This window comes from Capra hircus, chromosome 14 (genome assembly GCF_001704415.2).
Source record: "Capra hircus breed San Clemente chromosome 14, ASM170441v1, whole genome shotgun sequence".
Classification (NCBI taxonomy): domain Eukaryota; kingdom Metazoa; phylum Chordata; class Mammalia; order Artiodactyla; family Bovidae; genus Capra; species Capra hircus.
The window spans coordinates 65,435,064-65,458,779 of NC_030821.1; the positions used below are offsets into that span (position 1 = coordinate 65,435,064).

Consider the following 23,716-nt stretch of genomic DNA (forward strand, 5'->3'; position numbering starts at 1 on the left):
CAGGATGGAGCCCCCTTCAAGCAGCCCAGGTTCCTAAGTGTCTACAAAGAGCAAGATATGCTTTCCCCACTGACCTGCAATGGATAAGTAGTTATGAACAAGAAATAAACCTTTGCTATTTAAGCCTCTGAGACTTGGGGCAGTTTCTTTCTGCACCATGATCCAGCCTAGCCTGACTGATACAATCTCGGGACCTGCTGATGTGAGGCTGGGCCATCCCTTTTTGTGGGACTGGACCCTCCAGGACCTCCAACCTTGGATTCTTATTCCAAGATGCCATTTCCACTAGGGGACTAGGTGGGCTTTACACACCTGGCAAGGGAATGGCTGAAAGCCAAAGCAAGTCCTTATCTAAGTTTCCAACCCTCCTAAACTCAGGCTTGCCCCAGCTTTAATTCTGCTCCAGGCAGGACTCACACCTACACCTGCCTTGGCAGGCTGTCTTGCTGGGGGCCTTCCTGAGACGTGCGGAGTCTCTCCTATGGTGTGGAATTCAGCGACAGCAGTGGCACACCCACCGTGTGTCAGACACCTTACAGAAAACAGGCATAGAGTCCCAGACTCACCCTGGTCCTGGAGAGCTCCAGAGTCAGCTGAGAGCAGCATGGGCGTGAACCACCACGGTGAAGAGCCTGAGAGCATGGGAATTCCCTGGTGGTCCAGTGGTTAGGACTCTACGTTCTCACTGCCAAGGGCCCCGGGGTGATCTCTGGTTGAGGAACTAAAATCCCACAAGTTGTATGACACAACCAGAAAAATAAACCAATAAAAATAAAATAAAAAAGAACATGCAGCCTTCCTTGGTGGTCCAGGGGTTACGCAGCTGCCTGCCGATGCAATGCACGGGACACAGGTTTGATCCCTGGTCCAGGAAGATTCCATATGCTGCAAGGCAGCAACTACTGAGCCTGTATGCCCCAGAGCCGGGCTCCACAACAAGAGAAACCACCGCAATGAGAAAGCTGTGCACAGCAACAAAGACCAAGTGCAGCCAAAAATAAATTTAGGAAAAACACGAGGGAGTGAAATTGTATGATGCTCATGCTCATGCTGGGGGACAGAGTGAAAATGTGGTCCCCAAACCAGGGATCATATTACCCACCTGTAGGGGTATCAGCCAGGACTGACTGGGGTGTTGATTGGAACGACCACCCTGCCCCCCCAGCCTCCTCCTTCTGGAAATGATCTGTGGTGTTCATTTGGTCCTCACTATATATTGATCTTTTACCTCCCTACTTGTCCTGTTAGACGTCAGGGTATCTTTACAAGCCTCCCTGGGATGGTGCCAGATGCAACCAATGGTGACTGGTCAAGGAAATTCAGCGGTCCCGAGAGGGCTGAACGTTCAGACACCCTAGGACAGCTGTCACTACCCCTCACTTTGACCCCGGCTCCCTGTGTCCACTCTGCTGGCCCTGCTGGCCCGGCCCAGAAATGCCAGAGTCACATCTTCCCATGCTATATTTTCTGGACTAAGTCCAAGAAGCTGTTGGACACGGACAGACTATCACTCACTTTCTCAGCTTCCTCCTGAAGAGCGTATGTGTGTCAGAAAAACTGTTATCAGAGAATGTAAATATTGCAGGCATGTGCACTGGTATAAATGGCCTCCTTTCCCTGGTTGTTCACTGTCTTCCCACTGAGACACACAAGCTGCCTCCCCAGGCACAATTAGATCACACCCAGACGTACCATCCTTCACGCCTCTGCAGGGTGCGGTGAGCTAGGGTGTCCTCACAAGAGCGCCCCAAGCTGAGTGCACAGAGAAGCCTCAGAGGGGGCGGCTGCAGTGCGAGGCTTCAGTGTATGCGCAAGGCCAAGGGCGAGTGCAGCCTGGAATCCAGGGCTCTCAGCGTGTTTGCCAAGCCCGCCTTCTTCCATGGCCCGCTCCCCGTGCCAGGCAAATTCACACAGACACTTTCTAGGCTGGTGGGCTGGTGCGAGCATTTGGCTTTTTTTACATGTAATGGGAGGCCTTTCAGGGTAACCAACTCTGCAACAGTGTGGATTCCCCAGGGCGCTGGGACATCTCGTGTCTTGAGCCCCTTTCCACCCTCGATGTCCGTGCTTGTATCTCCTAGACCTGGAAAACACATACTGCGCGAATCACAGATTGTTTGACATGCAGAAAGTGAGGCCAGATCTGTCCGTCTAAAGCACAGCCCTGAACCAGCCATTCTCCTGCTCAGAGATCTTCCGTAGCGCAGTGATCCCCACAAGTCAAGCTCCCATCAGGACCTTATGATTATCCATAATCAGACGCCGATTAACCCGCCCAGCCTCGTCTCTCCCACATCCCAACGGACCCACTAACCTGGACGACCAGGCTTCACGTTCTCTCACCCCTCGACTGAGAAACCATGCAGGCCTGGTACAAACCACCCCCTCACCAGGCCCAACTCAGATATGACCTCCTTCATGAAACCTGATACCCTGTCCACTGCTCCTTCCAGACCCTTATTTGTAACTTATGTGGATGTCCTATTATGTCTACTGGAAATGGAAGCTCTTCGAAAGAGATGGAATCATCTTATCTTTGATATCTTTTACAATGATGCTCTATCAAGGTTTCATAAAGGAGTGTCACTTAGAAATAGCATTCTGAGATACGACGTCTTTTTCTAAAATCAAGATTGAAAGGACCCAAGTGGTCCATACCAGGATTTGTTGGTTGGCTGCGTGCTCAGTTGTGTCAGACTCTCAGTGACCTCCATGGACTTGGGCCTGCCAAGCTCCTCTATCTACGGGATTCTTCAGGCAAGAAAACTGGAGCGGGTTGCCATTTCCTTCTCCAGGGGATCTTCCCAACCCAGGGATCAAACTCAAGTCTCATCAAAGCTTTCAGTGACCAAGTCACCCTGTGCCAAGGAGAGAGAAAGGACAAAAAGGACAGTGAGCCCCAAGCAGATAAAGGCCTGTCCTGCTTGTCTGACCTTGTTAGCAATGTCACCTGGTAGACACACTTTGATCGGGACAAGTCTGGCAGCCGGCTGTCCCTCTTCAGAACCCTTATTTCTGGAGCTTTGGATTCTTTCGTATAATCCTCTCTGGTTTTTGTTTGCTTGTTTGTTTTTATATGAAGACCTTGGAAAGTAGTGTATAAACTACTTTTATAGACTACATTTCAAAAGCACTAAAGAGCTGCTATTTAAAATGACTGCTTTTGTAAATAGCGGCCTTGGATTTGTTCCATAGATTTCTACCCCAGGTCTTCCTAAAATGAAGGACGTCTTTGTGGGAATGTGGTACCCCACAGGTAGGCGGGGCATCTGCAGTGGAGCTCTGGGGGAATGGGCTGTTGGCTCCCCAGGCTTCAGGCTGTCTCTGCCAGGACCTAGGGTGCAGGAAGGCAGCACTGGGTAGAAAGTCAAGGCGTGTCCGGGAAGCTGAGCTCCACCATGAAGCGGCAAACCAGAGACAGTCCCGGAGCCTATGCTTTGCAAGGAGGATTCACACAATGACTATTCAATGTCAATTCCATTAGATGGTTACATAGCATTACCAACTCAATGGACAGGAACTTGAGAAAACTCTGGAAGATAGTGAAGGACAGGGAAGCCTGGTGTGCTGTTGTCCATGGGGTCGCAAAGAGTTGGACATGACTTAGTGACTGAACAAGCACTTTCGGGGAATTTAAAAAAGCGGTCGCTCTGACATTTAAAGGGGGAAACTGAGGAAGTCTGGACTCAGAACCATCTTGTCTGAGAGTGACCTCTGAGCTGGGATCTGTAGGAGAGGCAAGTGTATGGCAGGGTTGGAGGGTTGCAGATGGAGTGTTCCGACTAGAGGGAACTGGATGGGCATAGGGCTTGGGTGGGAGGCCACTTGCGGATTTCATAGGCACGAGAACAAATCAGAGTGATCTGGGGTGATATGGGCCGGGGCCAGACCACACAGGGCCTCCTGGGCCTCAGGATTTGGGAAATGACTGAAGGATTCAGAGAGGAGTATTTTTACTAGATCCCTTTGGCTACAGTATAAGGTTGCAAGGGTGTAGGAGTATAAAAGACAAAGGACTCTCACCAGCTCAAGTTTGGGGCATGTGCCCCCCCATCCACCTTGGGAGAAAGCACTGAAGACAGGCCTTTGGAGAGTCACGAGAGGAAGAACAGCCCTGGGTCCCAGCCCAGCCGAGGATGCAGACAGACGCCTCAGTGCTTCGCGTCTGCTCACCTTCTGAGTGACTCACTCATTAACAAGAGGGTGGGGGTAGCACGCAGGCCTGAGATTTTTCTCTAGCATAATCATTGCTCAATTAATTACCTTCACCATCTGTGCTGGAAATAATCAAGATGACTTGTATGTGATGACACCCAGTCTTCCTGGTTGCCCTTTCCTGCCCTGTGTTACAGCTGGGGCATCAGGGTACAGGAGACTGGATTCTCACGTGTATGGACACGCTGCTGCCAGGGAAGGGAGGTGGGGCGGGAGTGAGGGTGTGGGCAGAGCACTCAGCTGTCCGGGACTGCATCAACAGTGGGCCTGGGAGGACAGCCAGAGGGCTGCAAGCTAACAGTCTGGGCAAAGTCAGAAGGGGACCAGGATGAGACAGGAAGCCCAGAGAAGCGAGGGGAGAAACGGGGATTTTCAGGAGGCCCCATATGAGCAGGAAGAAGGAGTTTTGGCTACAGAGACAGAAATGGACTGCGTTTCCAAGCAGATTGCCACAACACTGTCAGACCTTTGGGGTATTAACCTTTTGTGCAAACAAAGCAAGATGCTGGCCAATTAATTCAGTGATTCTCTTCCACAAACATTTGGCGAGAGGCCAGGTGTTCTGCCCTGGGGATACAAATATGAACAAGACAGTCTGAGTCCACAATTTTTACAAAGCTTAAGTGCCTCATGGAAAACAGGCGATGACAAGATAGCATTGTGAGGGCCAAAATAGGGGCGAAAGAGCAGGGAAGGAGCACAGTGTGAAACTGACCACCTGGGAATCAAGACTTCTGGAAGCTGAAACCAGGTGGAGACCTGTGAGCCCAACACAAACTAGCCACACGAAGGGGTGGGGGTTCCGGGCTGAGTTGCCAGCTTGTGAGACTTAACAGTGACAAACTGGGCACATTCGAAGTTGGACAGTGGGGACACATGAGAAGCCCCTGGGAGCCCAAGGCTGTGTCATGAAGGGCTTGGCAACTACTTTCCCTTTGGGTTCTATCCTGCAGGCCACCCACAACTAGGCTGTAAACTCCACAGTAACCAGTGTCTCCACGGCAACTACCTAGTGCCTGTCCTATACAGGACCTCAGTAAGCAGTTGTTGATGACTCAAGGGAGGGGTAGAGGGGCAATGGGGAGGATTTTGGTGGGGGGGTGGTTCATTCTTTTTAATACTTTCTAAAAATTGAAATGTCCGTTAATTAAACAGTCTTTTGTTTCACATTAGAGATAAATGACTAAACCTGCAATCGCTAGTCATGTTCTCAGCCACTCATAGTAAGAGTTTCAAACTATAAAAAAAACCAGACCTTTGTCTGTTTTGGGAAGGGGCCTGGGAAAGGGAGAAATGAACAGTGAAGAACATGGGAGATACTGATGACTTCACCATTTTGCCCAGGGCTGGAATTCTCTTCCTTCTGCTGAGAAAAATAAAATCAAAAGCTGTGAGGGGGCAATATCTGATGAAGTTTTGGTCTATCATTAAAATTTATTTCTCATAAGGGAGCACTTCCATTCCAGATAATTCAAGCAAGCCTTTTCTATTTGAAGATGATGTTATGGACCAAGTATAATTTGTGTGGCTGAACAGAGAGGATAATCACCTGGGACAGAGCTCCACGGGTCTCATGTTTCAATACAGCTTGTGAACAAGGCACTTCATTCCAGACTATCTTCTCAGAGATGCACGTAAAGCAAACCACCTTTAAAAGGACTTGTCCTACCTTGGAGCACAGGGAAGGCCTGCTCACTGCTCGTTATGAAGGAGCTGACTCTCCTAAGCTCAGGGTTCCGCTGATACCCCTCACTGCTCATGCACTCGTTCGTCTGGGCCCCGTATCTGTCACCTGCCTTGAGACCTGGAGGCAAAGGAATGGACACAAAGAGGCTGAAGCTTATCCTGAGTCCCTCCAACTGCAAGGAAATCAATCCTGAATACTCATTGGAAGGACTGATGCTGAAGCTCCAATACTTTGGCCACCTGATGCAAAGAACCGATTCAGTGGAAAGACCCTGATGCTGGGAAAGAATGAAGGCAGGAGAAGAAGGGGACAACAGAGGATGAGATGGTTGGATGATATCATCGACTCAATGGACACGAGTTTGAGCAAACTCTGGGACATGCTGATGGACTGGGAAGCATGGCAGGCTGCAATCCATGGAGTCGCAGAGTCGGACACAACTGAGCAATGGAACAACAATAAATCCTGTTCCCTGGGCCACGAGTCATCAAGTCTTCTGCAGTCTCCATGACACTGGCAGGTTAATGTGCAGGTTTAGAGGTGTGGTAAATCTCAGCCTTCAACATACCCTTTCTAGAAATGGTTTCCTATCACATTTCAGCATTCTTGGTCCCTCATGATGAATTTACCAAAACAACATGGATACTTACACTGCTAATACAGTAACTGTTTTTAAAAGATTATAAAATCTAAGAGTCTCTTTTATTTAAAAAAATTCACTGAAATTGAAGCATAGCTGATTTATAATGTTGTATTTATTTTTAATTTTGGCCACACCTATGACATGTGGGACCCTAGCTGCACCATCAGGGACTGAACCTGCACCCCCTGCATTGGAAGGCAGAGTCTTAACCACCAGACTGCCAGGCAAGGTCCTAAAAGTCCCTTTAAACACTTTTCCAACAGATATCTTCTAAAGGAGCAGTAGGCCTCACACAAGTGAATGACAGAAATCTAAAAAGAAAACAAAAAATCAAGAAACTGAATACAGTAGAAATTATCAGGGAGAGAAGCCATTTTTATAAAACATAGATGATTATTTTTAATTCAGTATATTCCATGATTAGCAGAGGATTCTGTCTGAAGTAAACCAGAACACTTAATACAGTACAAGATGTTTTTTGTTTTGTTTTTATAGGGACCACTAAGGCAAGATCTGTATCTCTGTGTGGAACTGATTTTCAAAGGGACAGAAGTGGTCTTTGATCTTTCTGAACCACTTGTCTTCAAACTCTTTCGAAGACCCGATCACCAAGGTAGTCAGGGCCGCGGGGCCAACACACTTGACCTCTGTGTGAACCTCGTCTCTGATTTTTTCTGGGACGATATCTTCGCCCATAACCTGCAATAGGAGGGGGGAAGAAAGATAAAACTCTTTCCCAATAACAGGTGCAGCAGATACCGAATGGAAGACCGTGCTAGTCATCAAGCACAAAGGATTTCACACAAAAGCAGAACTTCCTCAGCAGCCAGGGGACAACTCTGACAATTCAATATATTGAAAAGATGTTTATGAAGTAGTGATCCAAGACCACCTGTGTAAATACCCTACTGCTACTCTCATGCTTCCTGGAGTCAGCACATCAGGGAGGCACAAACGTGGCAGGGGTACCACTCAGGCCACAGGGAGTGCTGAGTCGACCTTCATAGATCACAGAGCATCTTCAGAGGGCAAGAACGCAACCGTGAGGGGTTCTTCTTCTCATAAACGACAGAAGAGCAGGCTTGGGAGGAACATAACTGCTATTTTGCAGAGAGCACAGACCCCTTCTTATGAAGTTCTCCAGAGACGTCAAAGGCAGCAAACAGCTGAGCAGCGAGTAGCTGAGTCTGTCCTTTCCTGACCCAGAGAGACTCCAACCCTCCAGGATGGTCACCACAGCAACCCCAGAGACCTGCCAGCACGCCAGCTCTCTGAAGGCGCAACACTGCCCTCTACTGGTGAGAACCAGGTCCAGATTCTGTGTGAGATTCTCTTTGACAAGACACCCACAAAACTACGTCTGCAGGAAGTGATCGGACCACTTTTGGTAAGGACAGTGAACATTTCCCACCCCAAACATTTTCCACCAATTATCATGAAAAGTCAGGGAGCCACTTGGCAGGGATATGGCAGAGGGAACTGCTCACTTGGATTTGGACTAGATGATCTCTAGGTTTCCTACAAACCCTGAGGTCCTCTGTTTGTAAATACTCAAATCATAATGGATTAGAAACCCACTCAAAGAACAGGTTCCACTGGCTTTAAATCTTCAAAGACTACTTACTGTTTGAGGCAAAGGCTGACAGGATGAGTAGAAACTGTCAGGATTTATTAAAGCATGGTAATTTTTATCAATTGGAAGACAATTTGTTTTTCTATCTTGACATTTCTAAAAACCAAGTTGTATCTTATAACCACTGCCGTGTCATAGTATTAAAAGCATATTACTTTTCTTTTAGTGGCACTTCAACTAATGATGTGTCTTAACAACTGATGACTGCTTGGACTCAATGAAATGTAGTATTTTAAAATCTGAGATATAACACCAAAAGTATATTTTTTTAATTAAAAAAAATAGAATGGAATGATAGCAATATTCAAACAATGCAATATTTCAAAAAGAGGGCTCAGCAGGTACATAATTCATAGACAGAGAACTATTATCTGTCACACATGGTGAAGAATATGAAGATGTTTAAGACACCTCCTAAAGGATGTCTTACAGGGCTTCCTGGGTGGCTCAGTGGTAAAGAATCTGCCTGCCAAGCAGGAGACTTGGGTTTGATTCCTGGGTTGGGAAGATCCCCTGGAGAAGGAAATAGCAACCCACTCCAGTATTCTTGCCTGGGAAATCCCACAGACCAAAGAGCCTGGCGGACTACAGTCCATAGGATCGCAAGAGGTTAACAACAACAAAGAATGTCTTACAAGGAACTTAAAATCTAGCTGAAAAGATAAGACATTCTTATATTTTCAGGGGCCCAAAGAGCTACCTATTTCAGCAATCACTCTATCGAGCTCAGAGCGAGAAACTGCCACAGACCAGGATGTTCAGGAAAAGGTTCCTGGAGGATGTGCGACCCAGGCTGGGTCTCAGGTTGAGAACAGTAAGTAGATGGAGATGGGAAAACCCATGACAGGTGTGCTAGGCGTGGGAGATTAGTCCAGTGGAAGCAAAAGGTTTGTGGAAGGAATGACCAGGCCCTAAGTCTGAGATTACTCTCGGGAAGGCCTCAGACATCCTATCAAGGCACCAGAATTAGACCCAACCTCTAAGGTAATGGTGACACGTTGAATTTTAGTTTTTAAAGCAAGCAGGTAACATGGTCAAAGCCATGTTTTAAGATGAGCCCAGCAGCACAGGTAAAGACAGATCTGCAGGGGGAGAGTGCGGAGCCAAGGCAGGAGGTCACTATGAGAGTCAGATGTGAGGCAACGGGACTAGGGTGTTGGCCGTGGGCCCTGCAGGAGGTGAGACTTGAGAGGAGAGCCCCACAGCGAGGGATGGTCAGGTCTGGGTGAAAGGAGAAGATAGGTAGGATCGATGAAAGAAACTAAGTCTAGAACAAAGACACAGCGCTCTCTAGCTCCCCTCTGCCTCCTCTCAGCAGGTACTTACTGATGGCCAGTCCATGCTGGGCGCTGACCAGAGGCTGACTAAAGGTGGTTTTGCCAAGTAGCCTCGTTTTACATTTGTACTCGAAGCAACAGCAGATCAATAATCACCTTGGATTAATGACTCCGTAAGTCACTGATCTGAGACGGGAGACAAGTGTTCCAAGATGGGACACAGACTGGAGGGTCCATGAACCCAGAGGTGACAATGGGAACTACAGCATGGTTACGGTTTGTGTGGGAGAAAGAGACAGGACAGAGAGCCTGAGCGAAAGCCCAGGGAATGTCACTACTTAGGGCACAGGGGAAACCAGCAGAGTCCCAAACAGCAGAGAAATTTTAAGGAATAAAGGAGAAAAAGAGATGAGTATTTTTAGCAGTTCAGCTGCTCAGAAGCAAGGAAGAGGGAACTAAACGTGAGTGGCCAATGGCGCTGAATGCTAAGAAAGACAGGAAGCAAAGAGGAAGGAAAAGCAGCCGTAAACTTGGGAGAGATGGTCTATCTGTATGTGTCTGAGGGTCCAAGGGAATGAGCCCATGGAAGGGGAAGGCAGAAAAAAGGCTCAAAGAGAACAGATGGGAGTGAAGACCCCAGAAGAGGGAAAAAGGGTCCAGCTGAGAGCTTAGCCTGGGGGAGGAAGACAGGATAGACAGACCATCAGCAGTTCTTGAAAGAACCACGTTAGGAGGTATATGGATAAAGAGCTATTCTCCTGGGAAAAGTGCTTGAGCCGTCAAGTTTCAATTACATATTAAAAGGAATTAGCATGAATAACATAAACTTATAGATAATCTCCAAACACCATGTTAAGCAATTTCAAGAGCATTTTTTCTTTTTACATTTTTGACCAAGCATCTCAGTTTCCCCAGCAGGGATCAAATCCAGGTCCCTTGCAGTGTGGAAGCTTGGAGTCTTAACCACTGGACCACCAGAGAAAGCCTTATCAATTAGCCTATATTTTAAAAAGCTAATACCAGTTAAACAAAATTGACATTTAAGTTTCTAAGCAACTGTCAAAGTAATAACAGGGTGGAGCAGAAAGAAAATGGACTTGAAGCTGGAGGGGTTCTCATTTACTTCTGCCACTTAAAATCTGACCTTAGGCAAGTCACAGCCTCTGTGAGCCTCACCCCAGTTCTGTCCCTCCCACAGGCTGTTATGAGGACAAATGGGGGGAAAGACAGACAAAAGAGCTGCCCAGATGTCAACATTCATTCATTCAGCACTCACGAAACAATTATGGGGCATTTCTGATGTTCAAGTAGACAGGTGCTAACAAGCACCGACAAGTAGATGAACTTGCTGCGGGACAGAGAGGAAGAGGCCACTTGCGGCAGTTAAGTGATCAAAAGGCACGGGAAGAAGGGAGACAGAAGTCCTCTAGAAGAAGCAATTTAGCCCTGTGTCTTTTTGGTTTTTTCTTTAAATGGTCTCGGAGCCAGGAAAAATATCTGTGATGCTTCATTTCACATAAACCCTGGGGGACACACTCACCTCTGCTATCAACAGCAAAGTGTCTTCTTTGAAGCTGAACCTTTTCATTTTATCTTCAATTTCCTGCTGAGTCCTTAAGTTCCTCTCCAAAGCAAACGATGTTTGCTGAGATTGGGCAAGCTGAAGCAAAAGCCTGAAAAACAGCAGGTCCCAGTCTGGAGGCACCCGAGAAGGACAAAGACACGTTCACACACAGCACTGGCACTGGGCTGGAAGCGAGTCCTCTAGGCTAAGGAGAAGGTCCTCACCTTCATCTGAATCCCTAAAGCTCTTTACTCTCAACAAATCGCACAACATTACACTGGAGAACCATCTTTTCTAAAATTCATAGACCAAGCTTCCAAAGGAACCTTCAGAGAGCAAGACCTAGAAAGGGCTTCCTGTAGAAGTCGGGCGACTGAAAGCACAAACGATTTCAAGTGAAGAGAACAAGGCTCCCCATCAGAGGCTCCTCCCCAGAAGTGCCAGGAGGAGTCCCTTTGAAGCTGGTGCTCTGTGACCCTTCGGTCTCCCTGAAGCCACAGCAACCCGATCTCAAGGACTAAGGAGTTTCTCCAGCATGCTTCAATTACTTGAAGCAGGGCCAAACCTTCAGTGACCCTCTGATATCCACTTTACAATCAGTTCACCCCTGACCTCCCCATCATGGCCTGGTCCCCTCTCTTCTCCTTCCTCCTGCTCTCCTCCCACAGCTCTTTCCCGTCACTGTTTTCTAAAACACTGAGTGTGCAGATTGTTCCAATTTCCCTCCGGCCTCGCTGCTACACCCAGAAGCAGAGCTCTCCTGTTCACTCATTTCCTGCCTCCAGAAATGCACATACTACTCCAGGCCCTGAGGGATACTGGTGAGCAAAACAGACAGGTTTCTGCCTCACGTTGCGGAAGGAGAATGATCATAGGTAAATAAGCTAGTCTCAGGCAGTGATGAAGGCCATGAAACAAACACTCCAGACAGGATGGACATCGGACAGGATGGACGTGGCGTCCACCTCAGACAGGGCCGTGACGGAAGGATTTTCTGAGCCACCATTCACGCTAAGGTTCAGATGGTGAGGAAGCAGCCACAGGAACATCTGGGAGAAGGGGCTTAGGCAGGGGAAGGGGGTTCGGCCACGAGAACTAGCTTCAAGTGTTAGAAAATCAGGAGGATCTCTGTGACCAAAATACAGCCAGGAAGAAAACAAACTACAGTGAAAGAGACGGGCAGGGCCAACTCATGTTAAGTCCTCGTGGACCATGGAAAGAAGCATGGAATTTATGTCAGTGCAATGGGAAGCTGCTGGAGTTTTACAAAATAACACACGACCTGACTGGCCTTCACTCTGACTGTTCCCATCATCTACTGGCCTCTGGAGACATTCACACACATGACCCCTTTAGGTCCCTGCTTTCTCTCTCGTGCTCTTGAGATTACTGGACAATACCGCTTACCCTTCGCTCCCTCCATTTCATGTCCATTTACCCCTCCATCCTCTGCCGTCTGCCTGTCCCCACCATGACTGAAACTGCTTTCTCAGAGGCCACACATGAGCTCTTGCCTTCAAAGCCTTTTCTCACTGCGTCTGATCGCTGATCCTTTCTGGAGCTCCTCTAGCTCCACCTCCCACTTCCTCACAGAAGGCTCCAGCTGGACTCCCACCCTCCACTGCTTCTGCTGTCCTGTCTCAGGGGAGGTACCACCATCCACCCTCACCACAAGGCAGATTCTTCAGGGTTGTCTGATTTTCTTCTTTGGTAGCTTTCTGTGGAACTTGAGTGAAAAATCCCTTGTTTAAAATATCGTTTCCTCCTTCGTCAATGTTTTATATATTTAACTCCCCTAGCCCCTAATTTTAACATTTGCCAACCTTAATATCTTGAGTGATGATATGAGCTATATTCCTGAGCAAGCACAGTTGTTTTTAAATCTTACATACTAAAAGGGCACATTCAAAGGTCCCGTCAAGACCATAGGAAGAATCTCAAAAACATATATCAGGTGTCTAGCCTAGAATTTTTAGAAGCTTAAAATCAGAAGAAATAGAACCTTTATTTCACCCTTAGCACCCTGTGTGTTTCATCCACTCTGAGCTTACCTGGTTCGTATAAAAGAGGCACAGGCTTTCATCTCAGTTTCTAGCAACACTGCTGCTCTCTCTTCTGTCATATGGTTTTGAATATTTTTAAGAGCTTTCTCGCTCTTTTGCTTGTTACCACTGCTTACTTCCACAGAGCTCTCAGGCAAAGTTTCAGGGAAACACAAAAGACAGTCTTTTCCTGAGTGGGGAAAGGAGGATTTGATAGCCGTGTCACTTGAGGTGAAACTGTTCTCTTTCTGAGATGACGCAAGCGATGCTGACAGCGCTGGCCCCAGGTTCAAGTAAGCCTCTCCCAATTTGCCCCAGTTCCAAGGATTAAAGGGATGCAAAGAAATCAGTTTCTGTAGGCAGAAAATGGTTTTCTCCAAGTTCTGCAAACTGGAACAAATAGTAAACTGGAGGTAGAGTACAGTGGTTAAATGGTCTGTGTTAGTTGCTTTATTTTCCTGAAGAGAAAAAACAAAGGTTAAAATGTTTAAACTACAGGATGTTTCCCATATAAAAATGAAGATGCCTAAAAATCTAAGTTGTGCATGTCCTAAATCACAAGTATCTTTCATTAGTCACATAAGCAGAGCAAACTAAATGTTTCTCAATAGATCTCGTTTTGAAACCATAAACCAAGAGAAATGTATGTGTATGTTCAGTCGCCTCCGACTCTCTGTGACCCCCTGATCGCTTCAGGCTCCTCAGTATACACTACCCAACAAAATATTACCAGTCATTCCCAAACACCCTAATGTCACAGCAGTAACATAATCCAGGTGATAGTGGCTTGGCAAAGCTCAGTACCAAAAACCTCTGTGTCAGTTTATTTTCAATTGTGCATTATAATCTTAACTGTCTTCAGCCAGACATCTGAAAGAACCAAGCCAACTTTTTTATACTCTGGGCTAATGGTTCCATTTTAATATTCCAGGCTTTCTAAAAATCCAAACGGCAATTTCCTTGAGGATTCAAATGGACTCTATTTCCAAATTCTACTTGGCTTAGACATCTTAAACAGGATGGCCCTGAAGCTCTCCGTGTTTCATGATGCATCGTAATTGAATCCAAATGCCTTCTCTGGTAACCATTACCAAGACCAGTTATTCTTGGCCAGAGGGGGTTGCTTGGTTTCCTTCTGATCAGAAAATCCTTTTCAAGTCTACTTAACCAGAGGCACCACCTCTTGCCTAACTTGCCATATGGCAAAAGCCCTGTGGGTGAGGGTTTCTTTTTCTAAGTCAAAGTCTGCAGAGATTCAGTTGATTTTAAGTCTAAGGAAAATCTGGCCTACTAGTATCTGGATCAAGCTCCTGCACAGAACCGAGCGAGAAAAAAGAGTAAAACTACCCAGCATGCAGCTGGAAGAAACTGGCACGTCAGTGAGTGAAACCTTGGGGAGGACTCTAAATATCCATGCGCTGAGTGAAAAGAAAAGAAATCAAGCCCCATGTAACCTACTAGGTCATACTGTACCTTCCCAAGACAGAACTGATCTGGTTCTACTATTACTATCATTCAGTATTCTTTCTTTCCCCACAGACTACTAAGTTCCAAAAGAGTTTTTGTTCAATGCTGAATTCCCAGTACAGAGCACAGCATCTCAGACATAGCAGATGTCTAATAACTGTTGAGAAATACATCTTCATGTTTCTTATTTATAGTAAGAAAAGCAACATGTATAGACTGTCTATAGGAAATGCAACCTTTCCTCTACAACCAGTCCATAGTGCTCTATACTGTTTAAAAACATTTCCAGGGACTTCTCTGGTGCTCTAGGGGATAAGACTTCACCTTCCAATGCAGGAGGCAGAGGTTCAATCCCTGGTCAGGGAACCAAGATCCTCCATCCCTTGTGGCCAAAAAAACCAAAACAGAAAACAGAAGTAATACTGTAATAAATTCAATAAAGACTTTAAAATAAATAAATATGAATAAAAACATGTTCACACTGAGAAAGCAAGTGTGTGTTGGGGTCTGTAGCATACAAACCATGATTCTGATGCACCAATTCTGGGTGGCCTAACCAGTGAAGAGAAGGAAATGGCAACCCACTCCAGTCTTTTTGCCTGGAAAATCCCATGAACAGAGGAGCCTGGCAGGCTACAATCCATAGGGTCACAAAGAGTAGGCATGACTGAGCACAACTAATAAGGAAGTCTCTGGAAATTAAATTCCATTTAAATGAGTTTGTGTGCTTTTTCCCAGAATATTGCAAGTCCTGTAATGCAATGATGGTGATGATTGCTAACATTTACAGAATGCTCACCATATGCCAAACACTACTCTTCCTGCTTCACTCACGTGATCCCCATGACAATCCTTTAAAATAGACTGTCGCTATTCCCATTTTAGAGATGAGGCAACCGAGTCACAACAGAGAAGTTAGGCAGGCTGCTTGCCGTCACACAGCTAGTAAGCAGCAGAGCTACAGCAGATACTGCTAGAAGCCACAGAATAAAGGAACTTCAGAAGAGCTGACACGTGTTAGTGGACTTAGGAGCCTCCCTTTAGTTACTAGGTGAGTGATGTAAACGCAGGGTATGGACAGGGCTCTCTCTCCTTGGCATCGAACCCAGAACTGGGCACATGGTAGGACTGAAATATTTGTGAAGTGACAAATGGGGGAAAAAAAGTCATTAACTGTCAAAAAGCAGTTTCCTTACCACACTTTATCACATGAGCCTACCAGCGACTATAAGATATTTAAATTAAGAAATAAGTTCTGTTACCAATTTTATTAAAATATCATTAAGAAGAGAGACGAATAAACTTCAGTAGAAGTTGTGAGCATAAAATGTTTACGTCATGCTGGGCGCTCTAGGACTTGCTGTCTGTTTTGTTCAATGCTGACCTATTCCCTACAGAGTATGAGGTGACAGTAACCGCTGGAACAAAACCCAGAAACGAGACAGAGCAAATTTAAAAAAAGAGGGTCTATAAGAAGGGAGAAAGTTTTAAAATGAAAACAAAACACAGGGTATCAGGAAATGAGAAAGCCATGCAAATAGGCGGGGTTCACTGAGATCATGTGAAGAGATCTCACCCTTCAAAGCAAGGGGTGAGACCCACTAGCCTCTGGTGCCATTTCCTCCCTAATATTCCTGCCTGTCAGGGTGCCCAGGAGCCCAAGCAGCAGTCCTCCAAGGCCTGACAGAGCAGCTGAAGGGCTTCTGAGTGGTCCCTCCTCCTGCCTGGATCTTGCGCTCCGGATGGCATCTGCTGATTGGCAACACATTTTTCTCTGAGCCACAGAACAGACTCACTAAGCTAGAAGGAACCAGAGACAGTCCAGCCTTGACATTACTCTAGCTGCCTTCAGGGGTACTCAGGGGAAGACAAAGCACAACAGTGACATCAGGAGATGCGAGGGAGAGGTAGGTAATGGTAGAGCAGAGCCGTAATGAAGGACGGGTGACGGATATCTAGAAAAATCAACCGAAAGAACCCAGGTTGCTGCTAATTTGCAGAACAGGGAGGCTGAACACTGTTAAAACCCACCAAGTTCACTGTGTTCATGCCATGTGCTTCCTTAACAGAGTAATCTTCCGGTTTTAAGAATTAACCCATAATTAGTAGAAAAGGAAAGAACAAAACACAGTTGTTTTCCATGTTCTGAAGAACATTACCACCAAGGTTTCCTCTCATGGCAAGAGGCTGAGGTCCTATGCAATAAAGCCCACGTAAGTAAATTTAAGGATTTCTCTTAGTTAATGAGATAGAGGAGGACAATCCAATTGCATGCATACTTTAGGCTGACCTCTGGCCAACAAGATTTGAAGGATTCAAGATCAGTGCCTTGGTGCTTCATTACGTCCCTCTAAGGAAGAAAACTGGTCATCTATAAACTAGGATTGGTGGACTCAAACTCACTCCCATATAAAATTTACACAAAAAACCTACAGGGGCTTTAATCTGAAAACAAAAATAAACAGAATCCAGCAGTGCTCTTTTTTATTGCTTAAAAAAAATTCTGCAGACTCCATCAAGAATAAAAAGGATTAAGCCTGGCTTAGTATGATATTTATTTAATTTTTGGCAGCCTTTTTTTTCCTGTTTATAAAAGTAATATATATTCATTGTAGAAACCTTGGAAAACAAAAATCTAAACAACAACGAAACACCTAAGAAGAAAAAAGATCACTGGTAATTTACTGAGTATTTATTTACTCCTAACAAGAGTAAAACCTTTGCAAGTGAGGTTTTCAGGCAATGAAGAATTTTGAACATAAAACAGGAAAAAATATTACAAGGAAATGATTATGTCTGGAGCTCCAAACTGTTCATCATAATAAAGTTCTTCCACCACTGACAATTTCCTTCTGCTTATCCAAACCCACAGATTTTGCTGCCAGCAAGAGGTTGTTTTTTGTCTTTTTTTTTTTTTTTTAGAAAATAAACTACTCAGTCATCCTAGGAAAGCAAATGGAAACAGGCACAGAAACCACTCACCAAGTTTGTGGCAATCTCCAGGGCTTCCTTGTGCCTTCCCAGGTGAACAAGGCATCGAGCCTGGCCTTCCTGGACATCCCTTTTCATGGCAAAATTTGTAGATGGCAGTTTTTCTGAGATACTGGAATACTCCTGCAGTGCTTTCTGGCAAATAATTGTTAAATGAAGGCAAATGAAGGGAAGGGATGAAGAGAAAGGCAGAAAACACAACATGAAAAAAGAATTCAGTCATGGGTGTGATGCACTTCCTAGGCAGTAGGTAATGTTATAACTGACCCTGCAATGAACTAAAGGAAGACTTGAGCATTTCAATCGGTACTAGTTTTCTAAGAGGTAGAGAAGAAATGGCTGGAAAATATAACTAAAGCATTCTGGAGCCCAAAAGACCAGGATTTGACTCCCGGTTTTGCCACTAAACTTGCTGTAGAACCTTTTCACATGAGCAAAACAACAACAGGATCCTTGTGAAGATGACATGAAGTCAATATAAAAAGCAAGCTGATAGCTATTGTTAGTTCTTTCCCCCACTTCTTTTTTAAAACACATTTTGGGGTGCCTTGTTCCTGTGGCCCCATGAGGTATCCAAGCTAGAGGCTTCTGTATACCGAGGAGATAAGGAATCTACAAGGATCCAAACAAGCTCTCTATACTGGAGTGACAGGAAACAAAACAAAGCATACAGAGCCGTGTGGAGAAGGCCAGAAGCCTGGGATTCTAAGAGTACAAACACATCTCACGAAAGATTAAAATCATCTTCAAAAGCAACACACTCATAACTTATTACAGTACATTGTTATGTATTTAAATATGCTGCAGCGGACAGAACAAGAGAAAATTTCAAGCGGCACAATCTTCTGTATGTTAAATTCTACCTGATACTCTTGCCGTCTGTAGGCCAGGTCCCCTTTGAATTTCTGGACAGTCAGAGCTTCAACATCATCGCTGCTCCCTATTTCTTCATAAAACCACTAGAAATTGTGAAAACAGCATATTATAGAGAAGGAGGTTATGCTTTTCCACCCCATGTGCAGGAGTGCTAAGTCACTTTAGTCGTGTCCACCTTTGTGCAACCCCAAAGGGGTTGGAAAACTACAGTCCTCCAGGCTCCTCTGTCCCTGGGATTCTCTGGGCAAGAATACGGGAGTGGGTTGTCACGCCTTCCTCCAGGGGATCGTCCCGACCCAAGGACTGAACCCATATCTCTCGTGTCTCCTGAATTGGGAGTTGGGTTCTTTACCACTAATGCCACCTGGGAAGTCCTTTCCACCCCAGATTCAGAAGCAATTTCCCATATATAACTGATTAAACCTCAGAAAAGACATACTTCTCCAGGATAAGACTCAGGAAAACATCTGACAAAGAAGAATAACAATTTTTTTTTTTTTCCTGTGCTGGGTCTTCATTGCAGCATGCGGGCTCAGCAGTTGCAGCCAGCAGACTTGGTTGCCCTGCAGCATGTGGGATCTTAGTTTCCAGACCAGGGCTCGAACTCACATCCTTTGCATTGTAAGGCAGATTCTTAACCACTGGACCACCAGGGAAGTCCCAAGAATGACAATATTAATGGTGACTCAGTTTTTATGAAAATTATCACCATTAATAAATATACCAATAATATGATACCTCAACTAAAGAAGCATGAAAATATTTAGTTTCCATAGCATTTCCAATTTGGGGTTTAGGGCCTGGGAACCTACATTTAACTAGCACCGTTTACAGTGGTTCTTTAGACTGAGATATGTTTTCCTGCAGAGAAATTCTTAGGGTGGATGGAACTGGGATTGACAACTCTTTACAGAGATAACATAGGAAAGAACTGCTATTATAGTGCTATTATGAAAGTGTAAAAGCCAAAAGTAGAATCCAAGCAAAGACAGGAGGCTGACAGGAGGCTTCCATGCAATCAAATGCCAACGTACTGTAGGAGAAAAGTTTCAGGAAAAGTCCATCTGGAATATTTTATTCACTTTTCTACTGCTTTAAACCCTATGGATAGAAAGAAAAGTGAAACAGATTTTGCATTAAGAATGTTAAGATGAGAAAACAGGGATGATGAAAAGCACACCATGTGCCAGTTTTCCAGCTCCCAAGAAGTATCTCGTCCTCTCTTTTACTCACAGTAAAACACACTGAAGTCAAATGAACTCTGTCCGCAGTTAAATGTTATTATTAACTCAAAAGTAACTGCATTTGTGATGGTTCCACCATGGTGTCAAACCTTCTCGGTTCCATTTCTAAGAGAGATGCCCGGGTATCATACCCACCCTGTTATCTTAGTTATATAGTTCCCTCCTTAGCCTGATCCCCTACAGTGGAGAAGGCTAGCAACCACTGCTTTTCTGTTCTCCCTGAAGCAGTGTGTAACCTGATAACAGTCTATATCCTGAACTCATAATTTTCTTTTGCACTTTACTACTCCCCAGTTCCCAACTTCTTGAACAACAGCTGCATTACTGCAAACCTCCACCCAACAGTCAAAATTCTACTGGGAAACGATCAGGCGAAATTGGCTTTCAAATGCAAGAACTCAGACAAGAAAGGCTTCAAATACTCCATTCTGATAAGAAAAGGAGGGAAAAGCTGTGAACAAGGGTGAAAACTAAGACGTGAAGTGCTGGTAAGACAAACACCTGGTTCCACACCGAGCAGTAAGGGAAAACAAAATACACTTGGGAGAACCAACAGGACTTGAATGAAGCCTGAATTCATTTCTTGAATGAGGCCTGAATAGTAACTCTCTGAATTTATGAGAGTCACCATTTGCCAAATAAATAAATCCTAAAGACAAGTGATTTGGGGGATTTTACTTTATAAGTAAACAGCACATCACATTATCTCATTCCACTCTCACAATAATCCTGTGAGCCAACAAACATTATTTTTTTCTCAAATGACGAATAAGGAACTGACACTCTGAAAGTCAACTTACTGACTCTTAAAGTCAATGCTGGAATCCAGGTGTCCTATCTCACAGCTGTGGCTTTTTAATGTGGTACCACAGGACTTCAAAAGTCCATCTCCCAGTTTTAGTCTACAGGATCAAGTAGGCCACTCTGAAAGACTGCACGTGGCCAGGAGAAAATGTAAATGAAATAAAACAAAAATCCAATCCAATCCAGTTATTTCAGAGTGCCTGACATCTGGTACGTACAGGGATTTTAAGGAAAAATGAGACAATATATGGCCAGTGCCTGGAATACTATTTGATAAAAAGGAACTATTATTGGTGGGATGACATTTACAGACTAGAAAAAATCCAAGGTAATACTCTACTTACGCAAAGTACTCAGAGTTCCTACTGTGAACAAAAACTGGTAGGCAGTGTGGAGGACATACGGTGAAGCACGCACCGTCCTGTGATCATTCAGCATTCTGGGTCTAAGAGCTTTAGAGACACTGACAACTGCGTTAATATGTAAAAGACGGGAAAGGAGTCAAAGACAAAGATAATGTGGTTGGAAGGGGGAGTTAGAAAAGACTTTCTGGAGGAGGCGGCATTTAAGGTGCACCTTGAGAAATGGATACAATTGAACGATTTTGACCACCTGAGAGGGGTTAACGTGGGCAAGGGGAACTCAGTGAACAAGGACAGGCCCGGTTCGGAGAGCAGACAACACTGAAGTCTGAAAAGTGGGCGGTGGCTGAATTTTTGCGGGCCCTGACTGTACGGCTGCGGAAGCAGCGAAAGTCCATGGTAGCTAATACAGATTACAGAGTAGGCCCGTGAGGCCAGCGAGGCGCGGTGAGACCGGCGGAACGCCAGGTGTGACCTGATGGCCGGCTGCGCGGGGATTCCCTCGGGGGCAGAGAACTCTGAGTACTTTGCGTAAGTAGAGTATTACCTTGGATTTTTTCTAGTCTGTAAATGTCATCCCACCAATAATAGTTCCTTTTTATCAAATAGTATTCCAGGCACTGGCCATATATTATCTCATTTTTCCTTAAAATCCCTGTACGTACCAGATGTCGGACTCAGCCGGTGCGGCTCGTAGGTGGAGGGATGGCAGGGAGGCCCAGGTGAGCGTAGGGCGGCCAGAGGGTCTGGGTTCGGGGGACAGGCTACGCGGGCGTAGGACGTCTGAAGCGCTGTCGGGCCGAGACCACCAGGCCCGGAGGCTGCGGCGAGGCCGACAGGCCCCGCTCTCTCACCTGCGGCTCGCAGCGTTTGGCGCGGTACGACTCGGGTGGTCCAGGCCGCCGCTCCCGCCTCTCCTCGAACACCGAGTCCTCGAATTCGCCGCCGAGCAGCCAGCATCCCGTTTCCATTACGCGCCCCACACCGGCGCATCGAGAGGAGGCGGTACCTAGAGCGGAAGGGGCCGGCAAGATCCGGCGCGCGGCATGCTGGGACCTGTAGTCTTAGGGCAGAGGCCAGACCGGGACTTGCCCCATGGTAAGTTTCAAGTTGTTGAGCTGAGATTTTTATCTAATTCACAAGGCGAGGACAGAACCTGACTTCTCCGTTTCTGGAGATGGGCAGAACGATCCTTACATGCACTCATCAAAAAGCACTGGCCTCAGGGTAGCTGTTCAAAACCAGTTTTTCACTGTTGACAGTATTCTTGGCACTGTGCTAAGCCTTTTTTTTTTCATTTTACTGTAACTTTTCTAACAACTTTTGAAAGACACAGTGATTCTCATTTTTCAAATGAAAAATTGTGGCCTTAGAAAGGTTAAGTAATTTGCTCAGGATAAACTATTATGTGGCTGCTGCTGCTGAAGTCGCTTCAGTCGTGTCCGACTCTGTGCGACCCCATAGATGGCAGCCCATCAGGCTCCCCCGTCCCTGGGATTCTCCAGGCAAGAACACTGGAGTGGGTTGCCGTTTCCTTCTCCAGGGCATGAAAGTGAAAGTGAAGTCGCTCAGTCCTGTCTGACTCTTAGCGACCCCATAGACTGCAACCTACCCGGCTCCTCCATCCATGGGATTTTCCAGGCAAGAGTGCTGGAGTGGGGTGCCATTGCCTTCTCCAATTATGTGGCTAAGAGTTGGGAAATAAAGAATTGAGTCAATAATCTCTGTGTGTCTTCGTGGAAGAGCCACACCAATTATAAAGATTGGGGTATCATAATTCAGAAAAGCTATGACAAACCTAGAGAGTGTATTAAAAAGCAGAGACATTACTTTGCCAAGAAAGGTCTGTATAGTCAAAGCTATGATGTTTCCAGTAGTCGTGTATGAATGTGAGAGTTGGACCATAAAAAGGCTGAGCGTCGAAGAACTGATGCTTTTGAATTGTGGTGTTGGAGAAGACTCTTGAGAGGCCCTTGGACTGCAAGGAGATCAAACCAGTCAATCCTAAAAATCAATCCTAAATATTCACTGGAAGGACTGATGCTGAAGCTGAAACTCCAATACTTTGGTCACCTGATGTGAAGAGCTGACTCATTAGAAAAGACCCTGATGCTGGGTAAAATTGAATGCAGGAGGAGAAGGGGATGACAGAGGATGAGATGGTTAGATGGCATCATCTACAAAATGGACATGAGTTTGAGCAAGCTTCGGGAGATGGTGATGGACAGAGACGCCTGTGTGTTGCAGTCCATGGGGGTGGCAAAGAGTCAGACATGACTGAGCGACTGAACAGTAACACAGTAATTGAAGGCCCTGTAAAACAGGGGACATGGAGATTTATTCTGGGGACTCAATCAGGGAGCCTTAATTCTGCCCAGAAAAATACTAGATCCCAGAACTCTAAACACAATATTTACTAGAATTCTTACTCTTTCAAGACGTTCCTTGAGACAAAAAAGTAAAAATTGTTGACAAAATATGGGGCCAGTATTTCACAGCATAGTATTATGGCACCATATTACATAGCAGGTCATAGACATGGAGGTTTTCTCTTCCAGGGTTCTTTTCTCAACCCAAATTTCTACTCCATACATTAACTCTAGGAGAACCGAATCTACTCCCCAGTTTTTCAAAATCCATCTCTCTGTTGATGATTCCCCAAATCTAGAACCAGCTCCTGTATCCTTGGTGGAAATCTCCACCAGAACAGCCTACAGATATTATCCACTGATGAGTTCATTCATGTAAGGACCCTTAGGGAAAAGTCCTAGTTAGGAAAAATTTAGAAATTATAGACAAGTGAAGGAAAAAAGGTTTCCATAATATTATCACCCAGAAGCAATGGAGTCTAAAGAAGGAAGAGCTAGTTGCCCTAATTCTAAAATGCTCTGTCTTAACAAAGACAGTACAG

The 23,716-nt window shown here is 45.6% G+C and overlaps 1 protein-coding gene across 1 annotated transcript; it reads right to left on the reverse strand.

The window, feature by feature from the left end:
- LOC102168470 (uncharacterized protein C8orf76) lies at positions 6,891–22,180 on the reverse strand. Its single transcript, XM_005688867.3, has 6 exons — positions 21,660–22,180; positions 18,383–18,478; positions 17,511–17,654; positions 13,071–13,519; positions 10,996–11,128; positions 6,891–7,244 (listed from the first exon to the last, which is right to left on the reverse strand). The coding sequence occupies exons 1-6, from the start codon at positions 21,774–21,776 to the stop codon at positions 7,047–7,049; spliced, it is 1,137 nt and encodes a 378-aa protein (XP_005688924.2). The 5' UTR covers positions 21,777–22,180; the 3' UTR covers positions 6,891–7,046.

Coding starts and splice junctions, on each gene's coding strand:
- LOC102168470 (XM_005688867.3), bottom strand. CDS start 21,776: ATGGAAACGGGATGCTGGCTGCTCGGCGGCGAATTCGAGGACTCGGTG. Junction 18,479..21,659: donor CCAAACGCTGCGAGCCGCAG/GTGAGAGAGCGG, acceptor CACAATTTCTAG/TGGTTTTATGAAGAAATAGG. Junction 13,520..17,510: donor TGGAGATTGCCACAAACTTG/GTGAGTGGTTTC, acceptor TTTTCTCTTCAG/GAAAATAAAGCAACTAACAC.